General features: G+C 50.7%; 1 protein-coding gene across 4 annotated transcripts in view; it reads left to right on the forward strand.

Moving 5' to 3' along the window:
- Positions 1–7045: 7045 nt before the first annotated feature.
- SULF2 (sulfatase 2) overlaps positions 7046–16164 on the forward strand; it is a 128716-nt gene continuing 119597 nt past the window's right edge. The window contains exons 1-2 of one of the 4 annotated variants that reach the window (XM_073006046.1): positions 7759–7887; positions 9040–9113. Coding sequence is in view for 1 of the 4 variants with exons in the window: in XM_008014775.3 (XP_008012966.3) it covers positions 7046–7185 (140 nt within the window). In the remaining 3 variants the exon portion in view is untranslated. Of the gene's footprint in view, positions 7186–7286; positions 7392–7743; positions 7888–9039; positions 9114–16164 lie in introns of those variants that run through there. The other 3 variants (XM_008014775.3, XM_008014807.3, XM_037982667.2) reach the window with 3 other exon arrangements.

Raw genomic sequence — 16164 nt, forward strand, 5'->3', positions numbered from 1 at the left:
CCATTACCTATATTACATACACACTTTCTTGGGTAGACTACCTTATTTATTTCCAGTTAAATGCAATTTTTATTGTCCAAATTTCCAACACTTCTCTTACTTTCCTAACTGGAGTGCAGTGGTGCAATCTCAGCTCACTGCAAACTCCGACTCCCAGGTTCAAGCAATTCTCGTGCCTCAGCCTCCCGAGTAGCTGGAACCACAGGCACGTGCCACCACGCCCAGCTAATTTTTGTAATTTTAGTAGAGATGGGGTTTCGTCATGTTGACCACATTGGCTAAGCTGGTCTTGAACTCCTGATCCCCCAGACAATCCGCCCACCTCAGCTTCCCAAAGTGCTGGGATTATAGCCAGGTGGGATTGTGAGCCACTACGCCCAGCCCTAACTCATTTTTTTTTAATGCAGCTTTAGCTGAAAAGCATCTTTACCTACATGCCCCTGCATATGGACATCCAATACCAAATATTCTCTTTTAAAAAATGTACACGCTGCTGGGTATGGTGGCTCATGCCTATAATCTCAGCACTTTTTGGGGCCAAGGCAGAAGGACTGCTTGAGTCCAGGAGTTCAAGACCAGCTTGGGCAACGTAGTGAGATCTCGTCCCTACAAAAAAATCAAAAAAATAGCCAGGTGTGGTGGCCTGCACCTGTGGTCCCAGATACTCAGGGGGCTGAGGTGAGAGGATCATTTGAGCCCAGAAGGTCGAGGCTGCAGTGAGCCATGATTGCACCACTACACTCCAGCCCGGGCAACAGAGCAAGACCTTGTCTTAAAAAAAAAAAAAAAAAAAGTACAGGCCAGTAATAAGGTAAAATTCACAACAGAGTCTACCTGCCAGAGTGGAGTGGGAGAGAATCCACAGAGTCAGACCTTTGGCAGCGGGTTCACTCTCATTTAGCAGAGAGAAGCCTCTGTTTGTCCTCTTCTCTCCAGGTTCCCTGCCTCGGCTCCTGTGTGAGCTTCCAAGGGTTAGTCTCAGGGGTGAGCGTCAGAATGTTTAACCACAGGCCCTGACCCATTAGCCCAGATGCCTGCTGTAAACAACCAGAGCGTTTTCCAGGCAAATGTTGACCTAGCTGGTCTCATACAGGGCAGCAGCGGCGCTTCCAAGAAGTTCTCCCAGGGGCGTTATGCTTGGAGACAGTTTCTGTGTGAGCCTGTGAACAGCCAGTGGTGCTTAAAATCATGGGCCTCTGGCCAGCCTATTCAACATTAATCGTAAGTGCTTAAGAAAGGTTGGCGTTAGATGCCAGACACTGTTCTAAGCTCTTAGTATATAAGCTCATTAATAACTCACAGCAGTCCTAGAAGGTGGAGAGATGATTGTCATTGTCCCTCTCTGGCAGGTAAATTTAAGGGGCAGAGGCCCACAGTAACAGTTGGTGTGTGGTAGCACTGGGATTGAAGTTGTGTGGAGTTATCTCTAAAAACCGGGGTTTAATCCCTCCATTTTACTACCTCTTCTGTTTGAAAACATCACATGTAGGATATTCATTCATTTGTTTAACAAATATATATTGAATATCTACTCTATGCAAGACAATGTTCTGGTCACTGCAGCTACAACAGTGAAGAAATGGACATAGCCCCTGCTCTCCTGCCGGTAGTGTGGGATGGGGAGTGGGGAGGGAGACATAGACCACAGTCACAGACAGAAAATAAAAACAGAATTTCAGATAGTGAAGATGCTAAAATGGGGAAGGGAGGAGTGACTGGGAAGCATTTTTAGGTGAAACAGACAGGGACAAACTCTCCCAGGAGATGACATCATGCTGAAACCTGACTAGTGAGAGTTTTTGGAGCACAGTCTGGGGAGAGAAATGCCAGGGAGAGGCCACAGAAAGTGCAAAGGTCCTGAGGCAGGAAAAGGCTTGAGGAACAAAGTGAAAGATACCTTTGTGTTTCTGTGAGCAAGGGAGTGATTACGGAATTACTGTTCATTTCCTTTGGTGCGATAATAATAGGGAGGTCACCTGGGAAAACAACCGATTCTTAGGAGATGCCTGCCCAACTCCTGAGGGGTAATGTGTCATCATGTCTGCAACCACCTCTCAAATGTTTCTGCAATGTATAAAGCACACATGGCAAAATATTAGCAACTGTTGATTCTAGGTGGAGTATAAGTGTGTCCACCGTACTATTCTTTCAACTTTTCCATGTGAAATTGTCATAATAAAAATGGAAGCAAGACAGCAGAGAAAGATGTTGGAGTGCCAGGCAGGAGCAGGATCGCGTTTCCATCTAAGAGGAGGAGATTTTAGGCCTAGGAGTGGCATGATCTGGTTTCCTTTGGCATCATTGCCTCCACAGCCCTGGATTTCAAAGTCTGGCTTTGCAGACCACGAAGAAGTGTCTCTCTCAGGAGCACAAGACAGCATGTTTCCAATTCTGATTTAGTGAACACTCATTGTGTACCTTCCAGCCAGGCATCGTGTGTGCCTTTTACCTTTACCAATCTCACTTAATCCACATGACAGCCAGCAATGTCCTCCATATTATCCTCATTCGTAAGATGAGGAAACTGAGGCCTGGGAAGATCAACCAAGGAAGGGCCAGACAGTAGAGGCATAGCCTAGGTTCATTAGAAACCTCAGCCCTGGGGGAGCCCTAAGTCATCATTCCACTTTTACTAAATCACCATCAACATTCATCATAATTGATTAATTAATTATGATCAAAGCTTAAAGGTGATTTTTCTGAAATACGATTGCAAAACTAGATGCACTGTTCCAGAGAGAGCCCTAAAGTGAATTGCACTAATGGTCAAATGGATCCTGCTTTTCCCCCTGAGACAACTATCGTCCAACAGAGTTCCACACACTCTCCCTTGTCCACCGAGATCTGCAGCTGTGCTGCCTGGGGCCACATTACTCATTTTAATACTCAATTGCACATTTACTGATGCTGTCTGTGTGCCTGGATTTCATCACATCGCAAAATAGGTGGAACCCACATCTTTAATCTTTCTTGCCTGCTTATCCAAAGGAAAACCACTAGTGTGGTAAGCAACTAGACAAATTGTCCTGTTATCTGTGCTCTTAGAACAGTATCTTAACTGGAGGCAGCCCTACTGTCTTTCACTGGTAAGAAATGAGAATAAACATCATCATTCTTTGAAATCACTCATAAGCAGCCCCCAGGAGACTGCAATTATACCCGTTTATAATTCTCCTCCCTCCCAAACTAACCCTTGATTCATAAATGTGCACTTTTCGGCGTCAGGCGTTAGAATAAATTAGACTATACAATTATGTGTAATTAAAGGGGAAAATGGGTACCGTGCTGCAAAGATTAGCCGTGTTTTGCTGAAGTAAAGCATGTCTGTGTCAGCGTGCTGGCCCAGGGAGGCAGCATGAAATACAATTAATGTTCTTCTTACTTAATGGGGGTTTATGGTACTGTTTTTCATTATCACAGTATCTCAAGAAATATAAACAGTTTTTCTCTAACGCAATTGCATTTCTACTGACAGTACAGCTTGGGTCTAAGTGAAAATTCAGCAGAATTAACCACAGATTTATATTGTTATGGATGATCCTGGAATCTGTATTTTAAAACCCATGCAAAACTGTCTGCACTCAGGAGCTGAGAAGTTTGATCTCAACCTCCTGAGAGTGGTTCTGCTGCCTCTTCTGCTCTTGTAGAAGCAACTTACAGCCAAACTCGTGTGCATTATTAAAGCCACCTGTGTCCCAGTTCTACAGCTCGCATTCCCAAGCCTCTCGTCTGCGGCCATGTTCCTTCTTCTAACGTTTCTCCTTTACACGCCAATTTGCTTGAGACATGTTAAAAGCTTGACTTTTACAACCCTCATAAAATCCCATCGACTCCAACCCAAATCCAGCCAGAAGTGCTCAATCAGATTGAGTTTCAACCTCTTGATGGAAATAAAGAAACACATAGCAAGAATGATTTTTTTTTTTAATTGTTACATATGAGTCAAGGGAATAAAACAGCAACTCCGGCCTTGCAAGGGAGATAGAACCAGACGGGCGTTCTGCACAAAAGGGCTGCCAAGGAATCTGCAGAGGGAAGAAATGAGGCATGGAGGCATCAAGAGAAAGGTCCCCCTGAGGTTAAATCAACAATGCTGGGGAGAATGGGGCGGCATGAGGAGCTTGAAAAGCTTGATCGTCCAGCTAGGATGGTCAGGATCATACCAAGAGATGTCATGGGGGATGAAGGACATGGGAGGAGAAAGGCTGTCTCGGTGTGGGTGGAGGTGGCAGGGGCTGGAGTACCAGGAGGCCGTGGGGGTGCCCAGGATTCTGCTGAGCCCCACCCAGACCAGGCTGCCAGACTGGGGGACATGTGAGCCCTCAGGGCCCCTCACGTATCCCAGACACCCAGCTCCGAGCTCCGGAACGGGCCTCTGGTCCCCACCTGCCTGGAAGGACCTGGAAAACAGGCTGAGGCCTTGAACCCAGAGGACAAGGGAGTTTGCTGGGAATTATGGGGAAGAAACATGGCCAGAGGAGCTTTGCAGACCCTCTGACCTCATGGGTGTCTGAGCCAGTAAGTTAAGTCCAGACTAAAACACGTGACCCATAGCCTACAATGAACACACACACATACATGCTCGGACACACAGGTACACATGCATGCACACGCAAGATCTGTCCCCATCTACTTAAGGAAGGATAAGGGGCCAACATAGACATTACCATGTTTGGTAATGTCCAGCAACAATGGAAACAACATATCCAAAAAGATAAGCAAATGCCACATGTCCGCCAGGCCCACAGCCCCAGAAAGGACTGTAAGCTTCCCCTCTCTGACTGGGGTTACCTGATGAGGAGACAAGGATGGAGTGAAACATTGTGGGCAGGATCCATATGGGTATGAGAGAGCCATGTTCAGGAACTCGAGGCCCAAAGGGCATAGTGTGGTAATGCAGTGGGTTTTTTTAAAACTGTTTTTTGCCGTGGAAATTTCCCCACCCATGAAATATTCTCCAGAACCCAACATAAAAAGTAGGAGGGAGGCAGATCCCATTCCTGGGCCTCCCTCCTCCACCCCAAGCCCCAGACACACCCCCAAAGGGCTCTGAGGACCCAGTAAGAAAATTGCTTCTGCAGTGGGGTACACGTCCCAAAACCAGGGACAGCAAATAGGTTGAAATTCCACTGGCCAAGTTTTTGACTATAGGCAAGACCCTTTATCTCTCTTAGCATCAGTTTTCTTGAAAAGATTGTCAGGAGGAGTACATGAGACGACCTGGTGGAAACAGCCATTGACCGCAGAACCTGCCGGAGTTGCACTGTCCAGCATGGGAACCCTGAGCCACACGTGGCTGGTCCCAGTTGAGATGCGCTGTTAAGTTTAGATTGTACACCGGCTTACAAAACTTAGTAAGAAAAAATAATGTAAAAATATCTCATTAATAATTTTATATTGATTACATGAAGAGATCGATTTTGGATATACTAGGTTAACTATATTATTAACATTAAAATTAATTTTACCTGCTTTTTTCAGACAGGGTCTCACTCTGTCACCTAGGTTGGAACACACTGGAACAATCATGGCTCACTGCAGCCTTGACCTCCCAGGCTCAAAGTGATCCTCCCACCTGAGCCTCCCGAGTAGCTGGGACCACAGGCACATGCCAATATGCCCAGCTTAATTTTTGTATTTCTTGTAAAGATGGGGTTTCACCATGTTGCCCATGCCGGTCTTGAACTCCTGAGCTCAAGTGATCCGCCCACCTTGGCCTTCCAAAATACTGGGATTACAGGCGTGAGCCACTGTGCCCCGCCCTCACCTGTTTCTTTTTACTTTCTAATGCACTACTAGAAAATTCTAAATGATATATATGTCCTTCTACAGAGATGAGGCGGAGGGAGAGGGGTCTCCATTATTTTTTGGTCTATGATGGTGATGCCTGACATTCTGTCCCAAGGCAAAGAAGGTGGGAGCTGATCAGCCTTATCAGTGATGCTAATGGTAGGGCCAGCACCTGATTTGGAAAAGCAAGTTCAAGGTTTTTCTGATTTATTTAGGCTCTAACTTGATTGGGGTGGCTAACAGAGGTTATGCGGAGGAGCCTAGAGCCCCAAACCCAGTCAGGAGATTCGATTTGAATTTCAGATTAAAAAATGAATAATTGTTTAGTACTAAGTTCCTCCCCATAGAGGTCTGTATTTGTTAAGTCTGACAAGTCTAGCATGGAGGATCACACCACAGAAAGGAGATGCTAGGTTGAAAAGTAAAAACATCCTAGGATTTAAGAGCATGAGCCTGGAGCTAAGGCTTCTTGGCTTCACAGAATCCACCACTTATAATTGTGCAATCTTCGGACAGTTACTAAACCTCTCTTGGTTTCCATGGTAAAACGGGCATAGTAACTTACTGTGTGAGATTGTCACAAGGTTTAATAAGTTACTGCTGCTTACAAGTGCTTTCCTACAGCGGCGTCTGTTTCCCCTTAGCAAGCAACTCGGCTGTGTGTTCTGCAGCTGCTGGTGGGTTCTCTGCTCGCTCTTTGCCCACCCGCGTCAGGCCGGTCCCCCTCCGGCCTCTTCTGTGGCGCGAGGGACAGCGGAAACCGCGGTAGACAGCACCCCCTTGAGTCGAATTCCTCCCCTTTCGGAAGAAGCCGGTTTCTCTTTGCTACTCCCGGGCCATTTCTGGGCAACAGCTGCTATTTTCACTTGAGCCCAAGTTAGTTTCTCGGGGAGCTCTGGGGCGCGCACGGGCAGCTCGGTTTGCCCTGCGATTGAGCCGCGGGGTCGCGGCCGGCGCTGGCCTCTCCAATGGCAAATGTGTGTGGTTGGAGGCGAGCGCGAGGCTTTCAGCAAAGGCAGTCGAGTGTTTGCAGACCGGGGCGAGTTCTGTGAAAGCAGATAAAAGAAAACATTTATTAACGTGTCATTACGAGGGGAGCGCCCGGTCGGGGCTGTCGCACGCCCCGCGAAACACTTGGCTCCCTCCAGCTCCGAGAGAGGAGAAGAAAGCAGAAAAGAGGCAGATTCACGTCGTTTCCAGCCAAGTGGACCTGATCGATGGCCCTCCTGAATTTATCACATTTGATTTATTAGCGATGCCCCCTGGTTTGTGTGTTACACACACACACGCACACACGGCTCTGGCTCGCTTCCCTCCCTCGTTTCCAGCTCCTGGGCGAATCCCACATCTGTTTCAACTCTCCGCCGAGGGCAAGCGGGAGCGAGAGTGTGTCGGGTGAGTGTGCGTCTGTGTTTCCCGGCGAGTGTGCGCGCTCGGCGCCGGGAGCGCGGCCAGCCGGGTCCGGAGGCATCCGGAGGCCGAGAGCCGCCGGGACCCCAGCTCTGCGTCCACTGCCCCGTCCGGAGCTGGACTTCGGGGCCGGGGCCGTGCGCCGGGGACAGGCAGAGCCGGGTGCGGGCCGCGCGTCCCCCGAGCTGGAGGTAAAAGCGCTCGCGCGCGGAGGGCTCGGGGAGGGCACCTTGGCTGGGCCCCCCGCGCCCCGGGCCCCCGCCGTCCGTTGCTCCCGGCCCGACGCTCCCCGCCCTGAAGCGCGCCCGCCTCCCCTGCGCTGAGGCCGGCGGGCAGGGGGCGGCAGCGCCGGGCCAAGGGGCTGGCTGGGGCAGAGCGGCCGACCGGGCTGGGGCGATTTAAGAGCGGTCCGGGCGGGGCGCGGAGCCGGACTTTGGCTTGGGCGGCGCGCGGGGCGGGGGCCGGGGGCGGTGGCGGCAGCGGCGGCGGCGCTGGGGGGCGGGGAGGAGGCAGGGGGAGGAGCAGCCGCGCTCGCCGGGGGATGCAGCGGCGGCGGCGGCGGCGGCGGGAGCGGCAGCAGCAGCAGCGGCGGCGGCGCGGAGTCCCCTGCGCCCCGCGGCCCGGCCGGGCTGCGGCAGAGGCGGTGGCGCCCCGCGCCTGGTGAGGCCGCCGGGACCGTGCGCGCTGGTGAGTGGGGCGTGGGGGGCAGGTGGGTGGCTAGGGGACGCGGGGCTCGGGCGGGGGCTCCCGGCGGCCGGAGCCTTCCCCAGCGTGAGCCCGGCCGCGAGCGCCGCCCAGGTGAGCTGGGGCCGGTCCCGACCGCCCGGCTCCGGCCCCAGTGCTGCTTGCGGAGGTGGGACCCTGCAGGCAGGAGGTAGGCTTCGGCGCCGGCCGGCCGCAGGGGGATGACCTGTTTGACCCCGCTGGCTGGCTGGGCGGGCGAGGACTTCCCGACGCGCCCCTGACCCGCGGACGCGCCACACCGAGCCCAGGCGGCCCCGGGGGAAGCGCGCCTGGGCCCACCGTCCGCAGGGGCATGGCCTTGTTGACCCTTGGGGTTTAGACCCAAGGGACCGGCTAGAAGCCAGCCCACGTGGGGCTTGTCCGGGCAGGACTCGGGGAAGCAGTGGGCCGGATCTTCAGAGTGATTAGAAACTCGCAGACATCGAAAGGACAAACAGGATCGAAAAGGCAGACTTCCTCCCAGGCCAGGGCACAACCAGTTTCCATCGCCTGGCGGAGAGATGCTCCCCTCTTCGGCTCCTCGGGGTTTCAGAAGTCTAGCGGTGAATTCTAGGAGTGCACTTTTCCAAACAAACATTCCTTATAGTAGTTCGTTCATTCGTTCTACAAGCATTTCTGGAGCACCCCCTCGTGCCAGGCACCGCGTTCTGTTCCAGGGAAACGCGGCTGAACAGGATCTGGCTCCTGCGCGCCAGAAGCTGCCGGTTCACTTGGAGGGCAGCAGGGTAGAGAGATGCCGTCTTGGGGTGGAAGATGGAAGGGGAAGCCTGCAATCCCAGTTTGCACACTGGCCTCGGTCCGCAGCTTCCCACCTGCACGCTGTAGGCCCAGCACACAGTAGGAAGAGCAAGCCAGACCTGCCTGTGACGACCCCCTCCTCCTCCCCCTCCTTGAAAGCTTTGATTCATTCCCTGCCCCCCTTTCTGGACAGTCTTCCTGCAGCTTGTTTTAATCACTTTTTGAGTTAAAAGTCAATATTTAATTAACCAAGTAATTACATTCAGCTTACGTTTCAATCTGGGTATTTGCTCATCTGTGCATGTTGGGACTCCCGCCCTCTCGCTCCTCCATCTGTCCCCTGCCTGTTTCCCACAGGGTCCACCACCACTTTTGGTGCGGAGACGGGGAGGCTGCGCTGGAGCAGGTTCTCAGGGGGAGACAGGGAGCAGGTGAGAAGGGCTTTCTCTGGAGGACACCCCGGATCTGCGCGCTCTCCGGATTTCAGCTTGTAGTGAATAGTGAAGGGGATTTCTTGACTGAGCCTCCGCCTCCCATTACAGAACCACCAGAGGGTTCTAATTAAATTAGAGCCAATCGTTAAGTATAGGAAGGGGGTGGGGAGGACAGAATGAAGGCCCCTTCCCTTTGAGAGATGTTCTCCCAGCTTCGCCTGTCCCACATCATAGAGAAAACTCGTCCAGACAGCCTGTCAGGTGTGTAATTTAGCGTTCTAATAAGCAGCTTGAAAGGCGAAGGTGGTGGGCTTGGCGGATGGCATCTTGGACCTTTGTACATGAAGGCCTCTTCCTTCCCTGACCAAGTTTATGTACATAAAAGCCGTGATGTTGGCATCACTGCTGCAGCCGAGAGTCAGTGTGGGTTTGGGGTTTGAGCTTTGTGTGTACTTCTTGGGTTTTTTATTTGAATTTATGGCTTTTTCTGAAACCCTAATAACATGTTAAAATTTCAAACTTGAGAGTAGAATGATGGGTTGATTGTAAAAGTCTGGTCTTGGAGGAGGACAGCATAGCAGTGTGTGTGTGTGTGTGCGTGCACGCGCATGTCCTCAAGTTCAGCTGCTGTCCAGAGAACCCAGTTGATACACCTGATTTGGGACATAACATTTCCTTCTCACTTTTTCTGGCACTGGTTAGTTTATCTGCTTGGACCTGCCTCAAGAGGGCAGCTGGGTTAACCAGGCAGAATATCACCCAACTCTGTCAAGCTTTGGCCATTATCTGATCTTAAGACTTCAGTCCTGCAGAAGGAGTCCAGAATCCTTGTCCTAGAGAAAAATATCAGCATTTCTGACCAGCTTGTAGTTAAAAGGTTTAGTCCAGACTTAAGATAATTGATAACACTTAAGTAGTTTTGTATGGGCCTGATCTGAGGCATTGATCTAAGCCCTGATATCTCACTCATTAAATCCACCCTATGAGGTAAGTACTGCAATTGTTACCATATTAAAGATGAGGAAACTGAGGCACAGAGGTGATTGTGACTTGCCTACAGCTGGTCACAGGTAGAGCTGGGATTCAAAAGGCCCTCAAGCTCCGGGGTCCACTTGGAACCACTGGGCTCTCCTCCATGACCTTGGCCTTTGTCCCAGATGTAGAAGAAACACATATGCAGGGGAAGAAAACACCTTCAGACAGTCAAACTTTGCAAAGTCGAAGCCCTTCAACTTTCCATAAACCCCCACTGTTCACACAGAGAGTCATGGGTTTGTATTTGGGGTTTCTTGCCCCAAGGAAAACATGTGCCTGCCTGGTGCTTTTTCTTCTGCTTGTGAGCAGACACGCTCTCCCCTCCCCCAGTCAGAATGCAAAAGGAACATCAAATGCAGCTGATGGAAAAGCCAGGGGAACCGAGATGAAGATTTCAGCCCACTCAGAGCACAGGGGCCAGAGGGCGAAAGCTCTCCTAGAGGTGAGACCTTCCTGTGGTTGGTGATGGAGTCTCACTGGCCTGGCCCTGGGGGTGGTGCCAGGGTGCTCTGTGTCAGGCCTGGGTGGATGTGGAAAATGGGGGCGTCTCAATGCTGACCTGCAGGTGAGGGGGGCCCTCCCTGAGACCTGCTTTCCCTGGGCCTCCTTGGAATGGGCCTTGGTGGAGATTCTACAGACACCCCTGGCCCAGCCGGATTGAAGGCACTGTCTAATTGGGAGAGCATTAAGATCATTATAATTAATTGGCATCCTGATAAATGGCATGGTTGCCTAATTGGGGTGGTTGCTAGGGAACGAGGCCTCACTTGGAGCCTAAAGGGGAAGAGGCGCTGGGCTGGCCACAGTTGGGTGTCAGGGTACAGAGCCAGCGGTGAATGGACCGGAAGGGAGAGCAGTCCATCCGCGTTTACTGAGCAGCTGCTGTGTGCAAGTTGTAAATGGAATATCAGTTAGGGGTACTTGCCTAGAAGGACTGTAAAGTAATCAGATTTCTTTCCCTTACAAGCAACAGAAAAAGAGAAGAAAAAAACTCAAGCCAGATTAAGGAGAAAAGAAGGGGACTTACTGGTTTTCATAACCAAAAGTCCTTAGGTGACTAACGCTAGCTTCAGACACAGCTGGACCCGCAGCTCAGGTTTTGTCGTGAGAATCCATTCCTCTCCACTGCTCCTCTGCCTTCCATGGGGCTGGTGTCTCTCTCCAGCTCTGGGGCGGGTAGTCCCTGGCAGCTGCGGGCACCATGGCGAGGAGAGCCAGACTGCCTGGCTCCCTGCCCAGCAGTGGGATCTGGGGCGTGCTACTTAACCTTTCTGTGCCTTGATGTTCTCATCCAACAAATGATGACGATCATAGCACCTGTCTCCTGCTTGTGGTAAGCATGAAATGAGATGATCAATGTCAAGTGCTTAGCAGGGCATCTGACCCAGGTGAGCCCTCAGTAAGCATTGACTGTTATCATAACTTAGGTGTTAGGACAGATGTCATGGAGCAGAGGGGTCTCATCCCCTCTAGAGTAAGCCCAAAAGGAATATAACAAGCCTCTGATCTGGCAATGCGCACCTGGGCCCCATGGTTCCCTCTGATTGGACTGTTTTTTTGTCCAAACCAGTCACTGGCTGAGGAAATGAGTTGCCAACAATCGGCTTAAGCCAGGCTCACAGGCCTCTCCCTGGAGCTAGATAGGTGCTGATTGCTGAGACCCCAAACCCTGGAAGGAAACAGCAGGGGGAGTCCCCAGTGAAAGGGAAGCCTGGATGCTGGAGAGGCAAATGGCCAGTGCCTACGATGGTGGGCCACTCATGTGAGCAATGCTGGCCAGATGGACCCATCTCCATTTTGGCCATGGTGGAGACCAGGGAAACACGCTGCCTGGGCAGTGCCTCTCCCTCCACCAGGGCCAGCAGACATCAAAAGCCTGACTTTTCTGCCTTACTGTCTGAAGGATAGGGCCTGGCCTTGATCCTGTGCTTTCTGGGGGCCAGGGGCAGTGTTTGTCCAACCTCCCGCCATGAGAATCATCTGGCAGTGTTTGTTTGAAAAGGCAAAGACCAGACCCTGTTGAATCAAACTTCCAGGGAGGGTCCTGGATGCTGGGGGGCATGACCAGTGTGTCACATGGATATTCTATACCGGCAGGAGGTTTTGGGGAAGAGGGCTCTGGAGCGTGGGCCTCTGTCTTCCTGTCTAACGCAGGGGCTGTCAGAAGGCAGGGAAGATGCTCTAGTCCTGGCATGGTGGCTCATGCCTATAATCCCAGCACTTTGAGAGGCCGAAGTGGGAGGATCCCTTGAGGTCAGGAGTTTGAGACCAGCCTGGCCAACATGGCAAAACCCTGTCTCTACGCCTGTAATTCCAGCTACATAAGAGGCTGAGGCACCAGAATCGCTTGAACCCAGGAGGTTGCAGTGAGCTGAGATTGTACTACTGAACTCCAGCCTGGGCAACACAGTGAGACTCAGTCTCAAAAAAAAACACTTAAAAGAAAAATGACTGCATGATGTGATGGGGTGGGAGGCAACTTTTGGCAGGCTGTCAGGGGAGGCCTCTGTGAGGATGTGACCTTTGAGCTGTGACCTAGATTTTAGGAAGGAGTCCACCTTGGAAAGATCTGGGGGAAGAACATGCCAGGTAGAAGGAACAGCCAGTGCAAAGGCCCAGAGGCAGTGGGAGAGGCCTGTCCCAGACACCTGCTCCAAACACAAATAGAAATCAAGTGGGGTAGTCCGGGCGCAGTGGCTCACACCTGTAATCTCAGCACTTTGGGAGGCCGAGGCGGATGGATCACTGGAGGTCAGGAGTTCAAGACCAGCCTGACCAACATGGTAAAACTGCATCTCGGCTAAAAATACAAAAATTAGCTAGGCATGGTGGCATGTGCCTGTAGTCTCAGCTACTTGGGAGGCTGAGACATGAGAATCACTTGAACCTGGGAGGCAGAGGTTGCAGTGAGCCAGGATCATACTTCTGCAATCCAGCCTGGGCAACAGAGTGAGACTCTGTCTCAGAAAAAAAAAAAAAAAAAAGTAGGGTAGAGGGTCAGGAGTAAGTGGGGGAGGGCACATCGGAGATGAGAAATACAGGCCTTGCTAAGAAATTTTAGACTTCATTTTAAATAAAATGGATAACTGTCTGTATGTAGTGGCTCACACCCGTAATCCCAACACTTTGGGAGGTCAAGGCGGGTGGATCACCTGAGGTCAGGAGTTCAAGACTAGCCTGGCCAACATGGTGAAACACCATCTCTACTAAAAATGCAAAAATTAGCCAGGCATGGTGGCACGCACCTGTAATCCCAGTTACTCGGGAGGCTGCAGCAGGAGAATCGTTTGAACCCAGGAGGTGGAGGTTGCAGTGAGCTGAGATAGCGCCATTGCACTCTAGCCTGAGCGACAGAGCAAGACTCCCATCTCAAAAAGAAAGAAAAAATAACATGGAGAATCATTGGAGGGTTTTAAGTCAGAGAATGATATGATTTGTGTTTCGAAAAGATCCTACTGGCTCCTGTGAGAGGCATGCTATGCAGATGGAAGTGGGGTCACCAGGACTGTTAGGCATCTGGGAGGGCCCGAGAGTGGCTTGGACCATGGTGATATCAATGGAGATGGAGTGAAATGGGGATTGGAGACGTATTTTGGAGGTAGGGCCCACAGGACTTCCTAGTAGAATGGATTACAGAGTGAGGGAAAAGGCTTTGATTCTCATCTGAGGGTGATTTTGACACCCAGGAAACATTTAGCACCATCCGGAGACAGTACAGGTTGTCCCAACTGGGACATCTAGAGGATAGAGGCCAGGGATGCTGCTAAACTTGCAACGTACAGGATGACCCCACAATGAAAAATGATTTAGCCCAAATATTTGTGGTGTATCCTGCCAAGGAATCAAAGGTGACTGGGCAGCCTGGTGCAAGGTGATTGCTAAATAGGGAAGATAGGAGAAGGTTTTGGGGGGAGGAGTGATCTGGAATTCCGACGTGGAAATGTTGGGTTTGAGTTGAACCCCACCTGGGTGTCTGAAAGCTCAGTGGGTGGCGAATGTGGATGTCTGCAGCCGGTCGGGGCTGGTAACCTAAGTTTGGGAGTTATCAGCACATCGATGTTATTTTAAGCTGTGGGAGTGGACACAATCATCCAGAGAGAATGTGTTTTGTTTTCTAGTGTGGTTTTCTCCCCCCAGCCTCTCCCCAGTGCTTGTCATGAATCTATTTGATGAATATTTTTAGCACATCCCACATGCTCACCTCTCTGACGTTTCCAAGAAGTTCCTGAAGGCTCGGGCTAAGCCTCCCCTTTTCTATTGCCTGGTTTCTCAGTGATTAACAGAGCTAAATATTCATTGCTCTGCCACAGATGCCCTTGGGAAATTGCTTAAGGTCATGTGGGATCTCGGGCCTCATAGGCAGCATGATGCCTTCTGGGTAGAACAGCTGTTGGCGAGGCCTTCAGAGCTTCTCCTCCAGCCCAGACCAGGACTTTGTGGAATTCTCTAACCAGAATATTTTGAATTCCCCCACGTTCTCTTAATATGATTCCAAAGCACACATTGCCTAGTGGCCCTGGCCTTTGCTATGGAGCATCGTCTTATAAAAGACCTGGCCCATTGCTCTACACACCTGGGCCCAGCTTGAATCTTAGATGAATTCTATCCCAAACTCAGAGTTGTTATGGCCATGTCTTGTGTGTGTAAGTTGGTGGACAGGGCAATCCCCAGAGACCAGGAATAGTACCAAAGATGTGTTTGGCCAGGTGGAAGCCAGATGTGTTAGGGGAAGAATGTGGCCAATAGCTTTTCTTATTGGCTCGTGGTCAGGACCCCAGTGGGTGACTTGACCCGCCCCAGTAGCCAGAGAAGAGGAGCATTTTTGTTTTTGAGACAGGGTCTTCCACTATTACCCAGGCTTGAGTGCAGTGGCACAATCTCAGTTCACTGCAGCCTCAACCTCCCAAGCTCAAGTGATTCTCCCACCTCAGCCTCCCAAGTAGACGGGACTACAGGCACAGGCCACCACACCCAGCTAATTTTTTTTTTTTTTTTTTTTTTTGGTAGAGATGAGATCTTGCTATGTTGCCCAAGCTGGTCTCAAACTCCTGGGCTCAAGCGACTGTCCAAAAGTGCTGGGATTACAGGCGTGAGCCACCCTGCCTGGTCTGGAACTCCTTGAAAAGAGATTGAAAAAACTGTCAGCTCACAGAAGCCTTGGAGAAGTTCGTGTCTGGTGAAAATCAGACCATCTGAAAGCCACATTTCTGGTCTGCCCTCGAGACAGATACTATCCACAGACTTCTGATTACAGTCCACTTATCTGGATATTTCAAAGACCAGGAAAGCCTACTATAATTCTTAGTAGCTTAGAGTCCTGATCATTTGAATGTGAACTGAAATGGTTTCATTGTAAGGAATCACATTTCTGACTGACAGTGGCTTATGCCATAGAAACATTTAATTCTCACATAACACCAAGTCCAAAGCAGGGGAGTCCAGAGGTTGGTTTTTCAGTACAACAGTGTCATCCAAGGTCCCAGGATCTTTCAAGCCTCTGTTCTTCTGCCTTCATCATGTCTTTGGCCTTGTTGCCTCATAGTCTCAATATTGCCGCCACAGCTCCAGACGTCGCATCTCCCTACAAAGTGGGACTATAGGGCAGGACTCCTTGCTGTCTCTCTTTTAATCAGAGAGTAAAATCCTTGCCAGAACACTCCCACCCTAGCAGACTTTGCTTTCTGTTTCATTGGTCCGGGATTGGGTTTTGCTCTTACCTCTAAATCAAACACTGGGAAAGGGCCTGGCTCCTTCTGATCCTTTGGATCTCAGCTCAAATGTCACCTCCCTAGAATGCTGGAAGGACAACCCGTTTTATGTTTATAACACTTACCACTCTCTGGAATTAGCCTGGTTTGCCTATTTGTCCTTTGTCCTCTCTCCCCTCACTAAAAAGTAAGCTCTGTGCTTGTAGGGACATCGTCTGTCTTGTTCATCACTGTATCCGCAGTACCAAGAACCAGGGTGGCAATCTGGATACTAAGTAAATATTTTTTGAATGAAGGAAGCAAGA

The sequence above is a fragment of the Chlorocebus sabaeus genome, chromosome 2 (assembly GCF_047675955.1).
Source record: "Chlorocebus sabaeus isolate Y175 chromosome 2, mChlSab1.0.hap1, whole genome shotgun sequence".
NCBI classification, from domain to species: Eukaryota; Metazoa; Chordata; class Mammalia; order Primates; family Cercopithecidae; genus Chlorocebus; species Chlorocebus sabaeus.